The 22,669-nt window shown below is 44.6% G+C and overlaps 1 protein-coding gene across 2 annotated transcripts in view; it reads left to right on the top strand.

Annotated features, from left to right (window-relative positions):
* TLL2 (tolloid like 2) overlaps positions 1-22,669 on the top strand; it is a 149,149-nt gene that overhangs the window by 88,223 nt on the left and 38,257 nt on the right. For both annotated transcript variants that reach the window (XM_038009382.2, XM_007963696.3), the window contains 5 exons: positions 4,538-4,716; positions 6,051-6,156; positions 13,633-13,757; positions 16,452-16,567; positions 21,590-21,692. In XM_038009382.2, coding sequence (XP_037865310.2) covers positions 4,538-4,716; positions 6,051-6,156; positions 13,633-13,757; positions 16,452-16,567; positions 21,590-21,692 — 629 coding nt within the window. The remainder of the gene's footprint in view (positions 1-4,537; positions 4,717-6,050; positions 6,157-13,632; positions 13,758-16,451; positions 16,568-21,589; positions 21,693-22,669) is intronic.

Genomic DNA, 22,669 nt, shown 5'->3' with positions numbered 1-22,669 from the left:
AAAATAAACTTAAGGAGAGCACAAGGAAACAGACAAGGTGAAATATTATAGGGCTAACAAATTCAAGAGTAAATTATTTGAATAAACAAACAAACAAACAGAAAACAGTAGACAAACCACTTGTTAGTTTAACTGAGACAAAGTATGATCATACAGAAATACATAGAGTTAGAAATGAAAATGGGAGAAATAGCCACAGATTCAGCAGAATCACAAAGGAGTAGTTTGCAAAACTGTAGGGCAAGGAGTGTGAAAATGTGGATAATGTGAAAGTCTTCAAGGTAAATATAAAGTACTGGTACAGACCAAGAACTTTGAATGAAGTTGAAGAACGGAGAGAAAAAGCCATCTCACACAAAGCACCAGACCCAGAGTTTCACAAGTGAATCCTTTCAAAACTTCAAAAACAGATTATTCTGGTATATTTAAACTTTTTAGAGCATGTAGAAAGAAGAATGCTTTCAAATTACTTTTGAGGAACTGTTATGACATTACTACGTTGAAATGAAAAGGATGGCACCAAATAAATAGAGAAAGAAAGGAAAACATGATAAAAAAGATAAGAAAGAAAAAATTGGCCGGGCGCGGTGGCTCACGCCTGTAATCCCAGCACTTTGGGAGGCCGAGGCGGGCGGATCACAAGGTCAGGAGATCGAGACCATGGTGAAACCCCGTCTCTACTAAAAAAATAGAAAAAAAATTAGCCGGGCGCAGTGGCGGGCGCCTGTAGTCCCAGCTACTCGGGAGGCTGAGGTAGGAGAATGGCGTGAACCCGGGAGGCGGAGCTTGCAGTGAGCCGAGATTGCGCCACTGCACTCCAGCCTGGGCGACAGAGCGAGACTCCGTCTCAAAAAAAAAAAAAAAAAAAAAAAGAAAAAAAATTATAGACTCATCTCACATATTGAATAGCCATGCAAAATCCTAAATAAAATGTTAGCACATAGAATTCAGCAGCAGAAGAAAAGAAGAGGAGGCTGCCAAATACATTTATCTAGGGAATACAAGATTAGTTCAACATTAGAAAATCTATTCTCAAGTTTGATTGGTCAAAGAAGAGAAGCTATATTCATATCTCAATAGATGCTAAAAGGCACCTGTACAATACAACATGCAGTTTTTATTTTAAAAAAGTAACCAAGGTAGCACAGAAATAGATGTCAAGGATAAAGGATAGGTTCTTGCATTACAAATATATATATATATACACACACACACATACAAATATACATTTATATAAATAACTTCCAACCAAAAGCCAATATCATGTTTATCGATGATACTTCTACAAGCATTTAATTTTAGTTAAAATCAGGAACCAGTTTAAGATGTTTAGGGATACCACAATTATTTAGCATTGTTTTGGAAATACTAATTAATATAAATTAGACAAGAGAAAGAAAGAAACACTGTGAATATTGGCAGTAACAAAGAGGCAATGTTTGCACTGATGGGAGCTAATTTGATTGTGTGCCTAGAAACCCCAGAATATCAATTGAAAAGCTGTTAGAAACACAAGGAGACTCTATTAAGTGACCACAAAATTAATTAATTAACAAAACTAGGTGACTGATTTTCTTTATACATGAAATAGTTTGATACACTTTTATCATGGGAAAAAAATCACAACTTTAATAGAAACATAATAGATACTATATCTAAGACTAAACATAAATGTGCCAGACCTATAGGAAGAAAATGCTAACACTCCCAGGAACCTAACAAAAAAAAAGTAAAAATAGAAAGCATATTGCTTCCTGGTATAGGAATACTCAACATAGTAAAGATGTCAGAAGTCCCTAAAATAAGCTGTAAATTCATGCCTTTCTGATTTAAACACCAACATTTATATATATATATATATATGTACATGTGTATGTATGCATACATATTTTTAGAGCTTGAACGAATGATACTAGAGTTTATCTGGAGGAACAACCATGTGGAAATAACTAGAGAGAGAGAAAGAGAGAGAGAGGGAGAGAGAGAGAGAGAGAAAGAGAGAGAGAAAACAGTAATGACATAGGTAGCTATCTAATGGTCTAACCAAACATGCAGAATATTAAAATGCAAAGGGAAGATAATAACAAAACAGTTTGGAACTTAAGGGAAAAATAGATATATAGAAAAAAGGGTCCAAAATGAATATACCTGTACACAAATTTGGGTAACAGTTTAAATGAGTGAGAGAAAGTCAATAGTGATATTTGAGTATTGGGATAATTTAGATAGCTCTCTGTGAAAAAAAGAAAAAAAGCTGGACTCCTACCTCACTTCTTATACCAAAAACTATTCTAGCTAGATCAAAGATGTAAGTATTGAAGACAAAGAAATGGAAGAAAGAAAGAAAAAATCCAAAAGAGTATAAGAAGGAAACAAGAGTAAATTTTATTTGTAATCTTGAAATATGGATGACCTTTCTAAGCAGCACATAAGAAAATGAAGACATTTTATAATACTAACATTAAAAACTTTTATAATGCAAAAAGAAAACAAAACAATACATAAACAAAAAAAAGTCAAATGAGAACTCACAAAGTGAGCAAAATACTTGCAACACTCTTGACTAGTTTCTCTAATTTACAAAGGGTTCTTAAATATCAATTGTAAGAAAATGGACAACCCGAAAGAAAACAGGGGTAAGAGGTGATCACATAGTTCACAGACAAAAAAAAATACCAATGTCACATAAAATATGTGAAAAACTATCCAGCCTCAATGCAGTGAAATCCCATTTTTTACCTATCCAATTGGCAAAAACCAGTGTTTGATAAAACCAGTGTTGGCCAGGATAAGGGAAATAGGACTTAAATATTTTTTAAGCTTCTGTGAGTAAACAGTAGGTGTATATATTTGTTGGGTACCCGAGACGTTTTGATACAGGCATGCAATGTGAAATAATCACATCATGGAGAATGGGGTATCCCTCCCCTCCAGCATTTATCCTTTGTGTTACAAACAATCCAGGTATTGTGTTACAAACAATCCAATTAAGTTATTATTGACTATAGTCACCCTGTTTTTTTGTCAAATAGTATATCTTATTCATGCTTTAATTTTTTTTTTTTTTTACCCATTAACCATCTCCACCTTCCCCACCAGTCCCCCATTACCCTTCCAGCCTCCTATAACCATCCTTCTAGTCTCTATCTGTATGAGTTCAATTGTTTTAATGTTTAACTCCCACAAATAAGTGAGAACATATGTTTGTCTTTCTGTGCCTGGCTTATTTTAATTAACATAATGATCTTCAGTTCCATTCCTGTTGTTGCAAATGACAGGATCTCATTCTTTTTTGTGGCTGAATAGTACTTCATCGTGTACTTGTACATATTTTCTGGGCATACACATTTTCTTTATCCATTCGTCTGCTGATGGACACCTAGGTTGCTTCCAAATCTTAGCTATCATGAACAGTGCTGCAACAAACATGAGAGTGCAGATATCTCTTCAATAGACTGATTTCCTTTCCTTCAGGTAAAGAGAAAGGGGCTTTTAATATCTTCTTAGTGAGTATATAAACAGACAACATTTTGGGAGTGCAATTTGACAGCATCTGTCAAAATTTCAAATGCACATATCCTTTTATCCATGAATCCCATTGGTAGAAATGTACCTTACCATTTCTTTGTTTCCTTTGTTGTTGTTTTTGTTTGTTTTGCTTGTCATCCTCTCCCCCGAGGCCTTGTTAAAATAGCAAAAACTGGAGTTCCAGCCCAGATGTACATTAATGGAAGACTGATGAAATACATTTTAGTATTACAAAAATGTATATAAATATTATTTGAAAAAAAATGATTGTGCCCGGAAGGGAGTCGTCTCTAAGCCTCCTCTGATAATGACCCCAAGTTGCATGCATTATAGACACTCACCTGCCTCCTTCCCCTGACTCCTCCTTTTCATTAAAAATGGCCCAGCAGGGACTCCAGCACCTTGTGGGTGGAGGGTGGAGTATGGTATACACTTTATATCAGGCAGAGACCATATCTTTCGTCAGCTTTTCAAGAAGATTCATAACCACAAAAAGGTTAAGAACCATTTTTGGAGGGAATTTCTGCATTGGGTCATTGGGTGGGAAGTCAGACACTGAAATTCTGTTTCTTTTCTTTTCTTTTTGAGACGGTGTTAAGCTCTTGTTTCCTAGGCTGGAGTGCAGTGGCGTGATCTTGGCTCACTGCAACCTCTGCCTCCTGGGTTCAAGCAATTCTCCTGCCTCAACCTCCCAAGTAGCTGGGACGACAGGCACACACCACCACACCTGGCTAATTTTTGTATTTTCAGTAGAGACAGGGTTTCACCATGTTGGCCAGGCAGGTCTCAAACTCCTGACCTCAGGTGATCCTCCCACCTCAGCCTCCCAAAGTTCTGGGATTACAGGCGTAAGCCACTGCACCCAGCCTGAAATTCTGTTTCTTTTACATGTGCACACACGCACACACACATGCACACACGCGCACACATACAGAGTGGGAGGGGGGACTTGCCTCTTGCTCTAAATGTCTTCTGACCTGCTGACCTGGGTATTCCCGCAATTGTCCAGCTGTTGCTCCTATGTTGGGCGCCGAGGAGGAGGCCCACAGGCCATATCCATTGGGAAGAACTGTGACAAGTTTGGCATTGTGGCTCACGAGCTGGGCCATGTGGTTGGGTTTTGGCATGAACACACCCGGCCAGACAGAGACCAACATGTCACCATCATCAGGGAAAACATCCAGCCAGGTAAGGAGGCCTGTGTGGAGTCTGGAAGGCACTGGTTGAGAAGGTGGCAACCTCAGGGACAGGAGGGAGGGAAGGAGAGGACTCGCTGGGAGCTGAGCAATGCTAATTGCTGAATATGGAGCAATGACTCTGTTGTGCAGGCCCTTCTCACCAGTATGACCACTGTCCATCCGTGGCTTCCTGGGAGGTCATCTGCCATAGCTTGGAGGTTGGAGCAGAAGCAAAATTATTTTCTATGTGTTATAGGATAATGAAATCTAACTCCGTTTCCTGAAAGCAACACAGTCGACCAGAACACTGTTGCAGCATCAGAGCTGATAAGCAAAAAAAAAAAAAAAAAAAAAAAAAAAAAGAGTTCTCCTCGCTGCTTTTATGAGTTATTTTTGCTGACTTAGGCAACGTGTTTTCTGAAACTGAAATACAATTAGAACATGAACACATGTAAAAACAGTGTTTCTGCCTAGAAACATTCTGCCCCAAGGCAGATAAAATGTTTAGAATTAAAAAAAAAAAAACTTTCTTATGTCAAATAATTTTATATGGAAGTTAATATTAAGCATGAAAGTAGCTAGTTGAAGAATATGATCACCTTACAAATACTTTAGAGAATCTGAATTGTGAGCTATTTAGGATTGAACTTAACTCTGATTCATTTTCTTTTGTTTCTTCAAATTGCAAGATCAGGTTTTTGTTTGATTATTTGTTTTGTTTTTTGTTTGTTTGTTTTTTTGAGACAGAGTCTCGCTCTCGCTGCCCAGGCTGGAGTACAGTGGCGTGATCTTGGCTCACTGCAACTTCCGCCTCCCGGGTTCAAACGATTCTCCTGCCTCAGCCTCCTGAGTAGCTGGGATTACAGGTGCCTGCCACCACGCCTGGCTAATTTTTGTACTTTTAGTAGAGACGGGGTTTTGCTATGTTGGCCAGGCTGGTCTCGAACACCTGACCTCAGGTGATCCACCCGCCTCAGCCTCCCAAAGTGCTGGGATTACAGGCATGAGCCACGGCACCCGGCCCAGAATTTTTTATTTTTATTTTTTATTTTTTTTGCGAGGGCAAGTGAGTTGATAACTAATCTGTCTGCAAACTTACTTTAAGAGATTTGAGTGGCATTTGGGATAGGTCTCGGGTGGTGGAGTTGGGAGAACACAGGGCTTGCTGGAAGTTTCAAATTTCTAATTATTCAAAACAACAAGAACCACTACAAGCCCTGTTATTTGACTGATTGGGCCAAGAGAGCCCTGGGAAGTTGCTATGGGCCCTCCTTCTCCTTCCTCTGCCTCCTTTCAGGTGCCTGACTTGGTTTTCCAAGGCCTTAACACAGTGTTGTGTCACAGGTCAGGAGTATAATTTCTTAAAAATGGAAGCTGGGGAAGTGAGCTCTCTGGGAGAGACATACGACTTTGACAGCATCATGCACTACGCCCGGAACACCTTCTCAAGGTCGGAATCTATGCTTATGCCTCGTCTGTGTTTCACTGTGCCTGCCGCAGGCTTGGGTCGGATTCCTGGAGGTCTGCAGAGAGTGGGTCTCTGCATGCTCCTAGCACGGCTGGCCTGTCTGTCCTTGAAATACAGTGGCCTCTGGGCTGCAGTGAAATATAATCTAATCAGGTTCCCGTTAATAAGATTGAATCCCATTGTGAAGCTGACATTCCATCATGCCCTAATGTCACAAGCAGCAAACTGGAAAAGGGAAATTATCTAGAGGTTGGCTGGGATAATAACTTAGAGGCTCTGTGTCAAATTTCCAGTGGGTGCGGGGAGTTTTTGTAGAAGCATGGTGGTGCTCACCAATTCTCCTAGTAGAGGTTTGGTTTATTGGAAACTAGGCGGTGTCAGGGCTGGGAGGGCTGTAAATCATCAATTCATTTTAGAGATGAAGACAATGAGGCTCCAGCCGGCTCTCAGATGCACAGGTAACTGAGGACTGGAGTGAGAGCAAGGACCTAGGTTCCCACCTGCAGGTCACAGATGATGGAAGCTGCTGTATTCAAGTAGGGCTGGGCCATTTATTTAGGGCTGGCATGGGCAGGGTCTGTTCTGATGAGCTGTTCTGATGTGCTGTGCCTAGCAGACATGAAAGATTTTCAGTATTGTCCTTGCTTCTAGACCCTGTAAGTGCTTTGTGTGCAGAAGTTTTTCCCTACTTGTCCCAGTTTTGTAGGTCTTTCTACCCTTGAGTTAAAGCAGGCACAGAGAACAAATATTTTCTCTCTTGGTGCTTTCTCTTCAGTCTCCTGTTAAAACCAGTTGTTTGCTTGTTTATTTATTTATTTCCCCCAAAAAGATCTGTGGTAACTTCCAATATACACATGGGATAACAAAGATAAATAACAGGTGAGAAAACTGGGGGAAAGGAGAAGGAAAAAGTAAGGCTAGAAAGCTAAGTTGAGGCCCAGAATAAGTTTAGAGTATATGCTGTGAGGTCATGTACACTTGGTTGGAGTTGACAGCAAATCCTGCCCTGTGCTTCCTAGCAGTCACAGCAAAGAGGGAAATAATCCATTCCAGGAGTCTCCATGTCCATAAAGATTTGCTCAGAAAACATATGGCTCTTGGGAGTGAAAGGGAAATTGTTTGCAAAGGGCTCCTTGGCTCTTGGGTAAGGCTGCCAAAAGCATCCTGTTGATGAGTTTGTTGTTAGGACTATGAGAGAAATCATCTAAATCTCAGCATCCCAAGTTCTCAGGCGGTGCTGTTCCTCTGGCCACACAGCTGCTTTAGTCATGATCTCTATCCTGCACCCAGACATGAGATCTAATGGGTGGAGTTGTGTTGAAGCTGGCATCTTTGACAGCACTTGGGAGTGGCATGAAATTAAGCCTTCCTGGCCTCTTTGATCTTCTCCTGGCTCTTTTCCAAAGATAGTAGAAGAAACATGGTGTGATGAAGAGACCACCGAACTGAGAGGCAGAAGCTGGGTTCTAGTCCTAGTTCTCGTGTGACCCTTTCCTTTGAGGGAGGCAGACAGTAATTAGGGGCAGCTGTGTGATGGTTAAATCTCCACCTCCATGGGCCTTGGTTTCCTTGTGAGAGGGTTGGACTAGATGTTCTCTGAGCCCCTTCCGGCTCCAACCTTTCATGTTGCAATTTCTCAGTCTGGTGCAGATGGGTGAAGTGTTGACAGACATGATCTCATTCACTGCCATACAGGAAATCTGAAGCTGGAAGGGCCTCCTCTTGGGAAACTGAGACATTGAGGGATCCACCCTGAGGCTGCGTGCAGGGAGTCTCAGGATGCCAGTGCAGTGTGCAGATATCCAAGGGGGAGGCGATGCTTGGGTCTTGGGATGGGCTGATTCACCTGTTTGGGAAATGGTGCGGGGAATACCCAAAGGCCCAGCCCATCATCCAGGAGTTATAGGCTGCTACTAGAGACCAAGTATCAATTTTGTCAGGGAATCTATGTCAAGTTGGCCCAAGGGAGAAGCTTTTTCCTTGGGTCTTGTTTCTGTAGCTGCCATAACTCTTCATATTGCTTTTTATCTATTACTAATTATTAATTTATATATTCATATTAATCTGTTGTATTCCCTTCTCTGGCAGTAGACTGAGATCCTTGAGGACAGAGACTATCTCATTCTCTTCTAGTGTCCAACACCCAACATAGTGCCTGCCACCTAGTAGGTGTTCAATAGATATTTGCTAAATGAATAAATTAATGAATGAGTTCAAAGGGGCCAGGGGGACCTGGCAATGCTGGGGAATAGGTGAGGGTAGACATTTCCATGATGCTCTTTGCAGTTTTTCCATGTGCTCACCAATGCGATGGCTACTTTATTAAGGTGAATCTACAAGTCTGTACCATGTAGGGCATTTGTGTGCTGTGGGAACTGCACTGCCTTCTCACCACCTGCTCCATGCCAGGCACCGCACAAGCTCTGGAGCCAGAGGCCAGGACAGGATGCAGGCAGAGGATCTTCCAGCACCGGCATTTCTTTTCTTGTCTTTCTTTTGGAAATACATATATAGTTTTCTAGGATTGCTAGCTCATAATGCCATGCCTGTTGTCCCTCAGGGGATAACCATTTCTAACGCCCTGGTCAATGTGAACCATCAGCCCAGACCAGTGGAAATCCATGGGCCAAACCCATGAAATAAAAATTCCTCATCAAAAGTCCCCAGAATCTCTAGGAGGGAGATCAGCAGGGGCAGCACACGGGAGGGTGGGCAGCTAGGAGCAGAGTAGCTCGCCGAGGGCAGGTGGACCCTCCTGCTACTGTTACATTAGCTACTGCTGCAGAGCAGTTGACCCCCAAGCTTAGTGACTTAAAACAGCAGCTTATTACTTTTGATGATACTGTGGGTTAGTTAGTCAGGCTTGTTCTTTTCTGGTCTTTCCTGGGATCACTCACAGCAGCAGTCATCTGACAGACTGGGCTGGGGAGTCCAGGATGACCAGTCACACGCCTGGAACTTGGTGCTGCCTGTTCATGCCCCTCCGTTAGCTCTGGGAGCCCCTTGGTTCTCCTTCACGTGGCCTCTCATCCTCCAGTAGGCTAGACCAGACTTTTCACTGCAAGGGGACTCAGAGTTCCAAGAGGGCAAGCGGGGAAGCTGCAAGCCTCTTAAGGCCCCAGCTCTGGAACTTGCATGACATTACTTCTGCCACATTCTGTTGGTAAAAGCAAGCCACAAGGCCAGCCCCAAACTCAAGCGAGTGGAGAAATAGACTCCACCTCTTACTGGGAGGTATGGCAGCTTCACGCTGCAGTAGGATATGGCTGTTAGGAGGAGTGACTTTTTATTTTAACAATCTGCCACTGCTACCCTCTCACCTCTGCCCCAGAGTTGAGAATGGTTTCAGCAAATCTGTTTTGTTGCAGGTGGATAACTGCATTGTCTTTTCTGCCAACTTTTTACATGGATTTTCAGAAAACGATCTTGTTGAGTGGGTTTTTACTGGGGACTTTTCTATTGGCATTTTGTCAATAGTTTCCCCACACCCAACTCCATGTCATTATTTCTGGTCACAAAGACCCTGAAGCTGGCCTGTACCTCATGTTGGATTCTGTAAAAGAGCAGAATAGAGCCCGTAGAACATATGCTGATCTGGGGAGGCGGGCAAATGCTATACCCTGCTGATGGGAAACTCAATCTTTGTGTCTCTTTACGATTGAGCTGTCTCCTTCCAACTTTATTCCCTCTAGTTTATTGCAGTTCTTCTCCCCTCCCCTTTGGTTGGACCCAGGCTGTGGGGAGCAGTCTCTTTGGAGGTTTTGCTGGGCAAAGATCCAGGAGATGAGGAGACAGTTCTCTTGTACAGGGGCCTCTTTGTTTCAGAACTCAGCGCTGACAGTTTTATTCCCTGAGGCATCTGCTGAACTCTGTCTTAGTTTAGCAGAATGTCAATGCTTAGAGTTGTCCTACATGAAAGAGGGAAGGAACGTCACTGCTGTGGTTTACACAGGGGACGGCTCTTGTAGTAAACATCTTCCAGAGCTGGAAGCTCTTGCTGGCAGCTTAGGATATGCAAGGGAGGACGTCCAGCACCAAAGAGCGGTCTGAGTGCGAGCCAATGTTGTTCCTGATGTTTTGGTTTTTGAAGTCTGCAATGTTCTTAGCTCTATAATTTAATGCATCGTAAGGCCTACTGTTCCTTGGGCAGCAGGAAACACTGGCTGGAAGGAGGAGGATTCCCAGAGGTGAGCTCCAGGCCTGCCTCTCCATGACTAGCTCTGTGCCCTGGGAAAGTCACTTAAGCTCTGCCGGCTCAGTCTTCTCCCCCGTAGAGTGAGAGCTCTTGTGATAATGGCACCTGACTCCTAGGGTGCTATGAAGATGAAATGAGGTGGTGCAGGGAAAGGGCCCAATGCAGGGCCTGGCATGTCAGAAAGTCCTATGAACGATGAGTGAGTGCAAGGACATGGCCTCTATGCACCAGGCCCACTGGAGAAGTCATCTACGTGATGTGGCCAGGTAGCGTGGGGTGCTTAGAGACTGTGGTGATCCTTATGTTTGTGCTTCAGAATTCCTATCTGCAAGGGAACCAAGAAAATAATTACAAAAGGACACACCTTTCATTACGGCAGAAGTGACTGTTTCTGGAGTAGCTGCTGATTGAATTTAGGATTTTCCGAAGAGTCAACACTTGTGGTTTAAAATGTAGTAAAGTCAGTGAGTGAGGTCAAGGATTTCACTAAAGTTTCTCTACAGGAGTCCAGACCCAGAGATGAGGCTATGGGAGCTAGAGAAAGACAGGTCAAGGGTTACATGTTGGGTACGGAGATGCTGAAAAGGAAATCAGCAGATGATCTAGACTCCCACAGGCTAAGATTGGAAAGTGAGCTTAAAATCTGATTTAGGAAAAAAAAGAAAAGTCTACACAAAAACAAAAAGATAACAAAGTGATGTAACCAGGAAGAACCAGGGATAATAGTTATTTTCCAACGTAGTGCAGAATTTAGGGAAATAGAAACAGTGCTTGAAAGAGACAGAGAGAGAAAGAGAGAGAGAGCGAGCATGCACAGCTAATAGCTAGGTGACATGTACATTTTCGCTTCCATTTTGGATGTAAATAACTATTTTGCAAAGTTTTTAAAAGACAGTGCTTTATCCTGGTTACATACTTTAATTCAAGAAGCGTTTTTTGAGGCGTTCTGTGCTCTAGTTTCTAAGGACAGAGATAAAACACCCAGTCTCTCTGCTTGAGGAACTTAACTTTTAGCAAGGAAGACGAATGCCACCACTCCTTAAAAAAGACAATACAGTATGATAAGAAGAGACTACACAAATGATTAAGACCCAGAGCAGGGAATGATAAACTCCAGATGGGGGGAGTAGAAAAGGCTTGGGGAAGTCTTTTAATAGAGAAAGACATCTGATGGGGTTTTAGAGAATGAATAGGAGTTTACAAGTAGACAAAAAAATAGAGGGCATGGGCAGCCTAGGGAGCGGATAGCATGTGCGAGGACATATTTGGGGCCTACAAGGAGCTTAGTGTTGCTTAAAATAATGACATATGCTTTATTCTTGTTGAGTATTATTTTGGTTATGGGATTAACGAGTCAGGCTGGAGAGGAAGGCGGAAGTCAGTGAGCAAACAGCCTAGAGTCCGAGTGGTGACTGGAAGTTGGTGAAGGGTTCTAAGCGAAGAAGGCACGTGCCGCCCCTTGCATTTTGGGATGATTCCATTGCAGCATTGTGGCCAAGGGGAGCAGGGGAGCAGTAGAGTAGAAGTGGCTGAGTCTACAGGGAGGGAGGCCAGTTAAGAAGCTACTGGAAAGAGTTCAGGAAGGGGATATTGATCACTTGAGCTATGGCAACAGTCTGGGAACAAGGAAGAGGGTATGGGTTCAAGGGGTGGAAAAAAGGTATAGTGGACAGGAACTGGCTCCTGGTTTGGTAGGAGAGTGTGAGGGAAAGGGAGGAACTGAGAATGCCCTCAGATTCTGGCTCAGGAGACAAGGATCATGGAGTGAGCAGAAGGATGGAACTGTGATAAATTTGGTTTTGAGCATGTTGGATGTAAGAGGCCCATAGGACAGCCCAGGGGAGGTGTTATGAGGCATCTGGGGCTCAGCAGAGGATCCTGGGCTGGAAACAGAAGATTAGCTGTGAGGCTGCAGATGATCGTTAAAAGCCATAGGAGTAGATGGAACATGGAGAGAGAGGACAGAGGGAGAGGGCAGAAACCCAAGGGACATCATTGAAGGGGAAGCAGAAGTGGTTCTTGTCTCACTGCCCAGGGAGAGCTGTTGCCTGGACCCAGGGAGAAGACAGTGAGGAGGGAGGGGGCATCGGAGGTCCCAGTGCTGGAAAGAGGGCAGACAGATTGGAAGGTGTCCACTGGCAGACGAGTGGTGATGGTTGCTGATGGGGTCAGATCATCGTTGGACTGAGAAGTGAAAGAGAGTCGAGTACTCGGGGAATGGAGACAATACTTTCTAGAAACTTGGTTAAGAAGGGAAGAAAAAAAACAAGGTGGTGACTGGAGGAGGCGTGGATTCAAGGACAGGCCTAACATCCAGGAGAGGCCCCAGATCTGGGAGCAGAGGCCCCAGGTCTGGAAGCAGAGGAGGAGGCTCAGAGCTGGCAGCAGACAAGGCAGCAGGCGGGGTGTAAACCATGCCCACAACAGGGCCAGCGCTCAGCTGGCAACCTGGTTTCCACTTGTCTAGTTTAGAAATGAAACTGTCATTTTAGATTTCAGTCAAGTAGGAGTAGAATAAATGTTAGAGATAAAAGGGACTACCATGACCATCTCAGCAAATTTCTTATTGGTTAGTGGGGTAGACTGATGCTTAGAGAGGCTCAGAGAGGGGAAGAATTTTGTCTAAGCACACATAGGCCTAGTGTAGAAATGTCTGGTCCAGGGCTCTTTTCACTACTTCTTGTTCTCTGCCTTTATCTCATTTTCCATCTGATTTCCCTCTTACCAGCAGGGCCTTCAAACTCTGACCACCCATTCACCAACCTGCACTTGCTGACCAGCCCCTGAGAGTCTCACACTGGACCAGTTCCCAAGCTCTCCTGGGGTGGCTCCAGGACTTAACTAGGCATAGTACTTCCTAATGCACAGCTGCAGGGGGCGCCACTCACACCGTGGTCTGTCTGAGTGGAGCTCCCTGCAGTTGTGCAGCACGGTGGCTCTGGGGCCTGGACCTGTCGGGGCTTCATGGAAATGCTCAGGACACATCCCTAAGGAAGCCCCTGGGCTACTGCACTAGGGCAAATTTTACACTTGGCAGAGTCATCTTCCCACTGGAAAGCGAGTAGGCAGCTGATGAGATGGAATGTGAAAATGCCAGCACGAGCGAAGGAAACCTCTTCAGTCATGCCAGCCCGGGACAGGCAGGCCAGGAGGCAGGAATGTTGATGGGGTTGTGGGCAAGGGAATAAAGCCTGGAAATCCCAGCACGGACAGACTGACGGCCTTGACTTTTCTTTCTCTCTCCCTTTTTTTCCTTCTTGTAGAGGAGTTTTCTTGGACACCATCCTCCCCCGTCGAGATGACAATGGCGTCAGGCCAACCATTGGCCAGCGCGTGCGGCTCAGTCAGGGAGACATAGCTCAAGCCCGGAAGCTGTACAAATGCCCAGGTAACTATGAGCCGAGGGGACTGCCAGCACCTCCCTAGCATCTCCAAAGCACAGTCCCTGTGCTGGGAAAATAACCTGGGGGACCTAAAGGGACTATTCCTTGGCAGCTTTAATTATTTCTGGTGTCCTTCTGGTAGGAGGTGCTAGGCAGTATAGAAAGGCAAAATGGTGACATGGTGGCAGGCAGTGAAGAGAATAATAGGTCTTAGAGTTCATAGGCAGTTTCATGAGAGGCTTCAGACTTCTCTGGCAAAGCCTTTGTGTCCAGAAGGGGAAGAAGGCATAACAGAACAACAGTAAATAGGGGCACACTGCAGTGTGTGCCCCATAACAGTAAGAGCACCTCTCCTTTCTATGGAACTAGGGGATGTGGGTTTGGAAAAACAAGAACCAAGCAGGATTTTGCAGGAAGACAAAGAGTAAGGGAGAATGCTTTTGGGAGTATGGGGGTCAGATTCCCAAATGCTACAAGGTGGAGGGAGTCTCAGTGCTATTAACGAGCTTGTTGCTTTGGTCTTGGGGCTTTCCTGGCCATCCAAGGTGCTGGTCAGTGGCCAGGAGTCTGCCATTGAAGATGGGACAATACACGGGGATTGGAGCAAATGCCTGTTCCCCGGCCCATTTGGAAGTGTTCCTTCCCCTTGGATTTGTCCCGTTTGTCTTCCATCCCCTTGGCATCATCATCATACACACACCGTCTGAGCTCTTCTAGACCCCTTTCAGCTCTTGAGCCTCAACGTAAAGCATTGGTTATGGCAGCTGAGATTTTACCACTGATGGGTGAGAATCCATTTCAGTGGTTTTAGGAGGATAGAAGGAAGTTCCATTACCAATAGCCTTTCCCAGACTTCCAAACCAGACACAGAGTTTGATCATGAGATGAAGTATTTGAAGTGAGGACCATCTTAGAAAATCTGGGCTGTCACATTACCTTACTAAGCAGGACCCCAGGGCATGCAAAGTGCTGTGTGGGGCTTGCTTCCTCAAGAAACTCTAGAAAATATGTCCATCCAGCTATTAGTCATCTGGGGGCATGTTAGGGCTGAAATGCAGGACACACATATCATATAACCTTGCTGAATTGAACGGGAAACCTTACAGCATTCCCTGGGAAATGCCATTGTATTTATTCAGTTATAACGTTTATGCTGCTTACTTCCCAAAATGATTTGCAGCAAAATACCGTGGAGCCACACAGTAATGTATTTGTTCTTGCAGAATGTTTATGATTATTCTAAAATAATTTCCATGGAACCCTTGGGGGTGTTGACTGCCAGGCGTAATCCTCATGATGTCTGGCAGTTGTTCAGTAATGTGATATTGAAGCCCCGACATTCAGGATTTCCTGAGGCCGATAATGGGCGGTTCTCCATATCTCTTCCTGCAGCTCCAAAAAATATGGAGCTTCCGGTAGTTCCGAGTAGTAACTGAAAGCTCAGTCAGTTGCCATGCAGAGGTTGAACTGCATGTAAGGAAAAGATGCCTAAGGATGCTGGATCTCCACATATTAGGGTTGGCCACATAAGAGGAGGGGGTCTCAGAAAACCAGTGTCTTTGTCTTTGGAGTCTGAATCCCCAGGCATTAGAGAAATGCAAAACCTGTAGTTTCCAAGGATTCATACAGGTATCCTTCTTTTGTGAGGACAAATTAGGGGAAATACTTTTCACATACATAAAGACTAGGTTCTAGACTCATAACCAACCCTGAAACGTTCAAGGGCAGAATAGCCTGCTATAGAAGATTCCAGCTCCCTGTGCCTCTGCATTTTTTTGTTTTCTTGACTGCTTGATAGTTCTTTCAGAAGTGAGTAGCAGAAAAAGAAGAGGAAAGATTTAAACTAACAACTGAAATAAGTTTCAAAGCATTTTTTTCTTTTTGTCTTACCTACTTGCACTTTCTTTCTTTCTTTCTTTTTTTTTTTTTTTTTTTTTTTTTGAGACAGAGTCTCACTCTGTCACCCAGACTGGAGTGCAGTGGTGCAATCTTGGCACACTGCAATCTCTGCCTCCAAAGCTCAAGCGATTCTCCTGCCTCAACCTCCCAAGTAGCTGGGATTACTGGTGCACACCACTACCACCCAACTAATTTTTGTTTTTTCAGTAGAGATGGGATTTCACCATGTTGGTCAGGCTGGTCTCGAACTCCTGACCTCAAATAATCCACCCGCCTTGGCCTCCCAAAGTGCTGAGATTACAGGTGTGAGCCACCGCGCCTGGCCCCTACTTGCACTTTCATGTTCTCTCTGCCACCGATATTATTATTAGCAATAATAATGTCTATTATATATGAAGCACTCACTATGTTCCAAGCACTGAGCTGATCCATTTCATGTAATGCAGACGATTTCACTAACCCTCTCAGGTAGGTCCTGACCATTTTACAAATAAGAAAACTAAGGTCCAGCAAGTCTAGGAAACTTGCCCAAGCCACACAACTGGCCAGAGAGCTGAGATTCATGAGCTCTAGGCCATGCTCAGTCCTGAGAGCCTCAGAAGAAATTCCTGGGCATTCTTTTTTGGCTCCCAGATCCTACTAAAGCCAGAAAGCGTCAATCTGCTTGCTACACTCTCACCTACCTGTTCTGAGGGCTTTGGCTGGTAAAGGGGTATGTTTGCTCCACTGCCCTGTGTGGGAGCTGCTTGGGCGGGGAGAGGTGCATATGCCACATCACAGTTGTGATTTTGCTTGCACAGCGTGTGGGGAGACCCTGCAGGACACAACGGGAAACTTTTCTGCACCTGGTTTCCCAAATGGGTACCCATCTTACTCCCACTGCGTCTGGAGGATCTCCGTCACCCCAGGGGAAAAGGTAGGTGGGAAACCCCCTTGGCAAATGGGACAGCACTCCTTGAGTTGGGTGAGGTGGGAGGAATTCTTATTGTTAATAGTAAAAATAACAGCCGTTTTGTTATGAGCACCCACTGTGTGCTAGGCATGGTGCTGCTTGCTCTACGTTCATTATTTCTGGACTTCTCAACCAGTCTCACCCATACAAATGAAGGCTGGCATGTACTAAATATCCACTTAGTTGTAAATCAAGCTCACAGTTCCCCCCAACTTTAATAAATACACTATTATAATGTCCTGGAATTTAGAATTCGGTGACACCTCGGATTGCTGCTCTGGAAGATGGTGACACGGGAAACCCACAGCTGTCTTTTCTTCCCCCCAACCTCCGTCTCACTATTTGGGCTTAAAGAACATCCCTGTTGATAACCCAGTCCACTTCCCTAGGCATCTTCCACTCCTCTTTTGCAAACAGCCACTCCTTGGCTGCCCCTCCAGTGGGATGGACTGGCCCAGGAGTGTAGTCTACACTCAAGAAGATGGATCCAGGGAAGAGACCCTTGCATGTCCTGGCAGTGGGCTCAGAGCTGTGAGGACAGGGAATTCCTGGGTTCCTGGAGTGTGGTGTAGGAGCTAGGCAAGCCCTGGGTGGACACATTCCTTTGGTTTTGAAGATTCCATGACCCCCTAGAGCTGAACCCAGGGCAAGGATCTCTTTCACTCTGGTCTACGGGTGGGATGTTTTCAACCCTACTGCATGGCACATACTCTTGTATCCATTATATGGATGAGGAATTTGAGGTTTGAACATTAAGGAAAGTGCCAAAAGTCAAGGTAAGATACAGAACTAGGAACTGAGAATTGAAGTTTTGCACTCCAAAGTTTATCTTTTTGCTACATGTCTCTACAAATCTGAGTGTTCTTCAAGTTTTCTCAGACTAGATACAACTATCTTGGAGAAACTCTGTTCCCTAGGTCTAGGTTAGGGGATACCCCCCGTGTCCCCAGAGCTGTCTACAATCGTACCTGTTGTAGCATGTCTCATGGTATTGTCACTACTGGTTTATCTGTCCCACTTCCAAATCTTAAGCTTTTTAAGGTTGGAGATCATTCACCCCTAGGGCCCTGGCACTCCACACAGTCTGTGGCACAGACTGGTCACATGATAAATATTTGTTGAATGGATATGTGGATGGGTGAGGGGCTGAGTGAAAAACCTGCAGCTAGGGGTGGCAGTGGGTTGTGATGGAATTTTTCAGGCACCTGTAGCCAACCTTCAGGTATTTCTAATTCATAACTTTTTAAAATGTCCATCTAAATGTCAAGTTAAGCATAGTGTGCTAACTAGAGACAAATGGCTAGGAAGTATTGTGAACATTTTCTGTGGACTGGATACTATCCTTAGCATATCATGTGGATCATCTAATTTAGTCCTCATATCAACTTCGTGAAATAGGTGCTGTTGCCATACTTATTTACAGGTAAGGAATTGGACTTGCCCAAGACTTCTAAGTTTGTTGCAGAGTTGGGATTTGAACCCAGGCAACTGGACTCTTAAGAGCTTGAATGCTTGACCATCATCTTATATTATTACACAAAGGGGCCAGGCTAGTAGATAGACATTTGAACGTGCATTTATACACACACATGAATGCACATGTGTGCACACACATGTATACACACTTCCTTTGGCTCTAAGCATTTAAGACATTAAGTATGGCTGTCATCTTGTGTCTGAGACCCCAGACCTATCTGCCTTAGGTAGATGTGAAAACCTTGTGCTTGCTGGCGGCTAACAGAAGGGAGGCAGAAAGGGGGAAGAGGAAGAGGTCTGATAATTTCCAAATTATTGAATTGCCCTGCACAGCAGAGAGTGTGTGATATGTTTGAACTGTGTAAACTTCATCAAGCCTTAATTATTAGTGCTAACTGGGGACAGAGAATATACATCATTGAAATTTCTGCACCAATTATTTCCATTTCTGCTTCACCCAGCCTTCCCTAGAGCTGCTAGTAATTAGCAAACTTGATTGATTTGAGTATCACCTCTTGTTCCCCACCTCTTTCCCCTATGGTCTTTATGGTTCACTAACATACTTAAAGTAATTAGCCTGAATAATTATCCCATTCATTCAGATCATGAATGTGTTACCAAGGAAGTTGTACTAACATTTCCTTTCTGTAATTTTAAAAAAGCAAAGGCTAAAGAATTATTGTGCAAACCAGCCTACAGGTGTTACTAAGCTCAACCACCTGAATATGAGCATGGTGTGGGATAGGACAGAAATCTAAGGCACACCCCTGTCTTTGAGAGACTTGGTGTTTATTTTGGGTCCCCCTCCCCCAACTCCCAGGGAATCTGATTTAATGGAAGGAAGGGTGTTTGCTTGGTAAGTTTTTTTAAAGCTTCAAAGATGATTCTAACGTGCAAGTAGGGTTGAAAAACACTGTCTAGTTTGAAAGAGGAGTGACAGTGTTGCACACACACGCACACACATGTGCGCACACACATGCATATGTGCACATACACATGCATGCATGCACGCGTGCGTGCACACACACACAATGACAGAAGGTGAACTGAAATGTTTTTTCCTGGCACTGACTCTTCATTTCCTAGGAGATCACAGGGCTTTGTGGAAGATGTGATTTGTCCTGAGACGAAACATTGGGTGGGATGGGCCCAAGGGAAGGGACGGGCACTCAACACTAATCAAGAGGGGCAGCCTGCGAGGTGTGGTTAGTGTTAGCTGTGGTATGCTAAGTGTACACTCAGTGTGGCCTGTCTGGTATTTTAAGTTGCTATTTGTCGAGTGCCTATGATGTGCCAGGCATAGCAATATACACTCTACATATGGTTTCTCGCACAGTCCCCTCAATAGCACAGTGATGTGCATGTTGTGCCACAGATGAGGAAACTAGAGAACACGTATTTCCCCAAGACTCCAGAGCTAGTAGATGGAGCTGAGAAGCAAATCCAGATCTAGGCAGATCTAAAGACACCAACTCTAGAATCATTATAAGACAGAGGGTGCGGCATTCCAAAGAGGCAAAGATCATTCATGTTCATCAGGGCAATCAGACCCAGGCTTGAGGAGGGGGACACTTGAACAGGCCTGGGGAGGGTTTCTCTGACATAGGACTATCAGGGAATACTGGGAAATAGGTTGCACAGGATAGGCTCTGGGGGCGTGGAAAGTAAGCAGAATTTCATTCATGAGATGGGGACACGGGAGCCACTGAGGTTTCCTGAGGGGTTTGATCAATATGATATATGAGTGGAAGATTGGGAGGGGTCTGGTAAACATGAGATGTGAGTGGAACATTGATCTAGAAGCCCTAGTGTGTAGAACAAATGGGGCCACAGCAGGGAGGAGTCCAGGAATCATGTGGGAGCAATCCAGGACGGGGTGAGGCAGGGGGAGCGAGATGGGGTTGGAGGGGAGGGATGCGGATATCTTAAAAGAAAAAGAGCTACAGCATGGATGCTGAACAGATATGAGGGATCAACAGTCAGGGTGAAGGAAAGATAATACCAAAGCTTGGCTCCCTGGCCATCGGGGCAATGGCGTCTCCTACAGTGGAGGAGGCTGGAAAGGAAATGCTTTGTTTGGAGGTGCTCTCACCTAGTGGGGAGCGGGAAGGGCAGAGGAGCAAGAGCAGTGGGGAGAAGATAGGCCAGTGTGGTGGAAACCAGAAAGGATAAGCTCTGGGCAGAAGGGTCATGGGACACAAGAACAAATAACAGTCCTTTAGATTTGGTGGGTAGGGAATGGGAACCTTTGAGGAAGCCTTCCAGCCTAAGAGTTTACTTAGCGCTAGAGGGCCCCTGGGGCTGTTTGAATATAAAGAAGTGGCTAGTGGAGGGGCAGTGAGTGGAGACACTGGAGAGAGAGGAACTGCTGAGAGCAAGGTCCCCCGGGGTTGGAAAACGAATAGAGTCAGGGGTGCAGGGGCTGGGGCAGGGCTGGAGATCAGGAAGAGTGGAGATGTGGTGGAGCAGAGGTATGTGGGGCATGAGGAAAGGTGAGCCTGGGCCAGACAAGCCACTGTGCCTCAGGACAGTGGGAGGAGCCACAGGCACCTGCTTTAGTGGAGCTTGCATGGGGGTGAAAGGCCAGGGGAAATCTGAACTCTGCTCTGGGCCATCTGCCAGGGAAGCCCTGAGCTGGCGGGCTGCGGGGGGACCAGAGCCAGTTCATGGGTACAGCACCTATGTGCTGAGGCCCAGTCCGTGGGGCTACCCAGCCCTCCCCTTCCCCCTACTAAGTAATCACCTGTTTGGCCATGGGAGCATCTGCTACCTGACCTCAGGGATGTCCAGACAGGGCTGCCAAGATGCTCCTCATGACAATCCCTCTCTTTTCAGTGTTTATACCATAGTGTTCCCATTGGTTTGGCCCATCTGCCTTTCCCCCCTTCCCTGGGCTCCCCAAAGGCAGAGGACCCTGTCTTACTGATCTTTCTGTCTCAATTGGCCAGCACAGGCTGGCATTCAGAAGGTGGTCAACAAACAATGGTGGAGTGAATGAATTAATGGACTAACTGTAGGAAGGTCTTTAGACACACCACACCTCAGGATAGTGAGGTCATGGCCGAGGGGAGGTTGATCACAGAGATGTTCAGATGCACTCAGGCTAACCCCAGACTCTTTGGAATGATTGATGATGTTATAAGATCTTCTTGTATCTCTGAACTTCGCTGACCCCTTACCTCCTTCCAAATCCTTAGTCTCCATGTGCCCTGGCCAGTCTTTTTAATGCATCTTGCTTTCTGTAAACCACCTAGTGACTTCAAAAGCTCAAGTGATTCCCCAGACAGAACCGAAGGACCCATCTCCTTCTGTTTACTCCCCATCCTGCTTAAGGTTTATTATTTAATGTCCTTAGGTTTCCTGTGAGCGTGATTTTGAGACAACACTCCTACTGCGGTCTGAGAGTTCTGCATGCTAAAGGGTAACGTGAGAACACCGGTATGCAAGATATATCTTCCCAAACTCCTCAGGCTTTGCTGCCAAAACTCACTTTATGGTAATTCTTTGCAGATCGTCTTAAACTTCACATCCATGGATTTATTTAAAAGCCGGCTGTGCTGGTACGATTACGTGGAGGTCCGGGATGGTTACTGGAGAAAAGCCCCCCTTTTGGGTAAGTTGACTTTAGACACCGTTAAGAGGGGAGTGATGGGATGTTCCCCGGGATGCTGTTAATGTCTGGAAGGTCCACCTTGACAGCGGTCACAGGAAACTCTCAAGGGCCTCTGTCATTGTAAAACTCGGAGCACTCCATTTGGCCACACATGTTAAAAGCCTTTAAAACTGCAAATATCCTTTGACCCAGCAATTCCACTTTTTGGAATTCATCCTAGGGAACTAATTAAGGAAGTGTGCAAAGCTGTAGCTCCAGGGATGTTCACTGAAGCAGGAAAAATTGCAAGCAATTTCAATGTTCAACAGTAGGGTTTGGCTGAATAAATTATGATCCATCTTTTCAATGGAGAACTTCCCAGCCATTAAAAGTGAAGTTGGAGTTGACTACTGATACGGAAAGGTGTTCATGGTACACCGTTACACACAAAAAAGTATGTGACAAAAATAGAATAAGCAGTAGGATTCCATTTTAATTAAAAAATACATTTACATATTAAATACATATATACACACACATATATATAATGCAAGTGTTGCAAATGTAGATGGCTTCAAGGATAACATGTAAATGAAGGAGATGGGATTTGTGTAATAAAATAAGGAGGGGTGGGGGTAGTGTGGTGAACTGAACACCAAATATCCTGTCCAAACTTATTCAAAGCAAAATGACTTAAAACATGCATACAGGCTGAATTAACTAGAAGACACCACTTTGTGATCTGCAATATAAATCTCAAGTAAAATTATAAATATACACAAATAATTTCAGGGTGATAGAGTTTTTTAAAAATGTGTTCTGTTGTTCTTGGTTTAGCTATATTTTCCAATTTTTCTATGATGAGTGTGTATTGTTTTTGTGAGATGAATACAGCATGAACTCACCCATGCAAAGTTAGCTTGGAGCTTTGAGTGAGACACAGTGGGCAGGTGGTATAACCAGAAAGGTTAGTTAGTTCACTCCAGAGAGATCTCTCG

Source organism: Chlorocebus sabaeus, chromosome 9 (assembly GCF_047675955.1).
Source record: "Chlorocebus sabaeus isolate Y175 chromosome 9, mChlSab1.0.hap1, whole genome shotgun sequence".
Lineage (NCBI taxonomy): Eukaryota > Metazoa > Chordata > Mammalia > Primates > Cercopithecidae > Chlorocebus > Chlorocebus sabaeus.
This window is presented reverse-complemented; position numbering and strand designations above follow the sequence as displayed.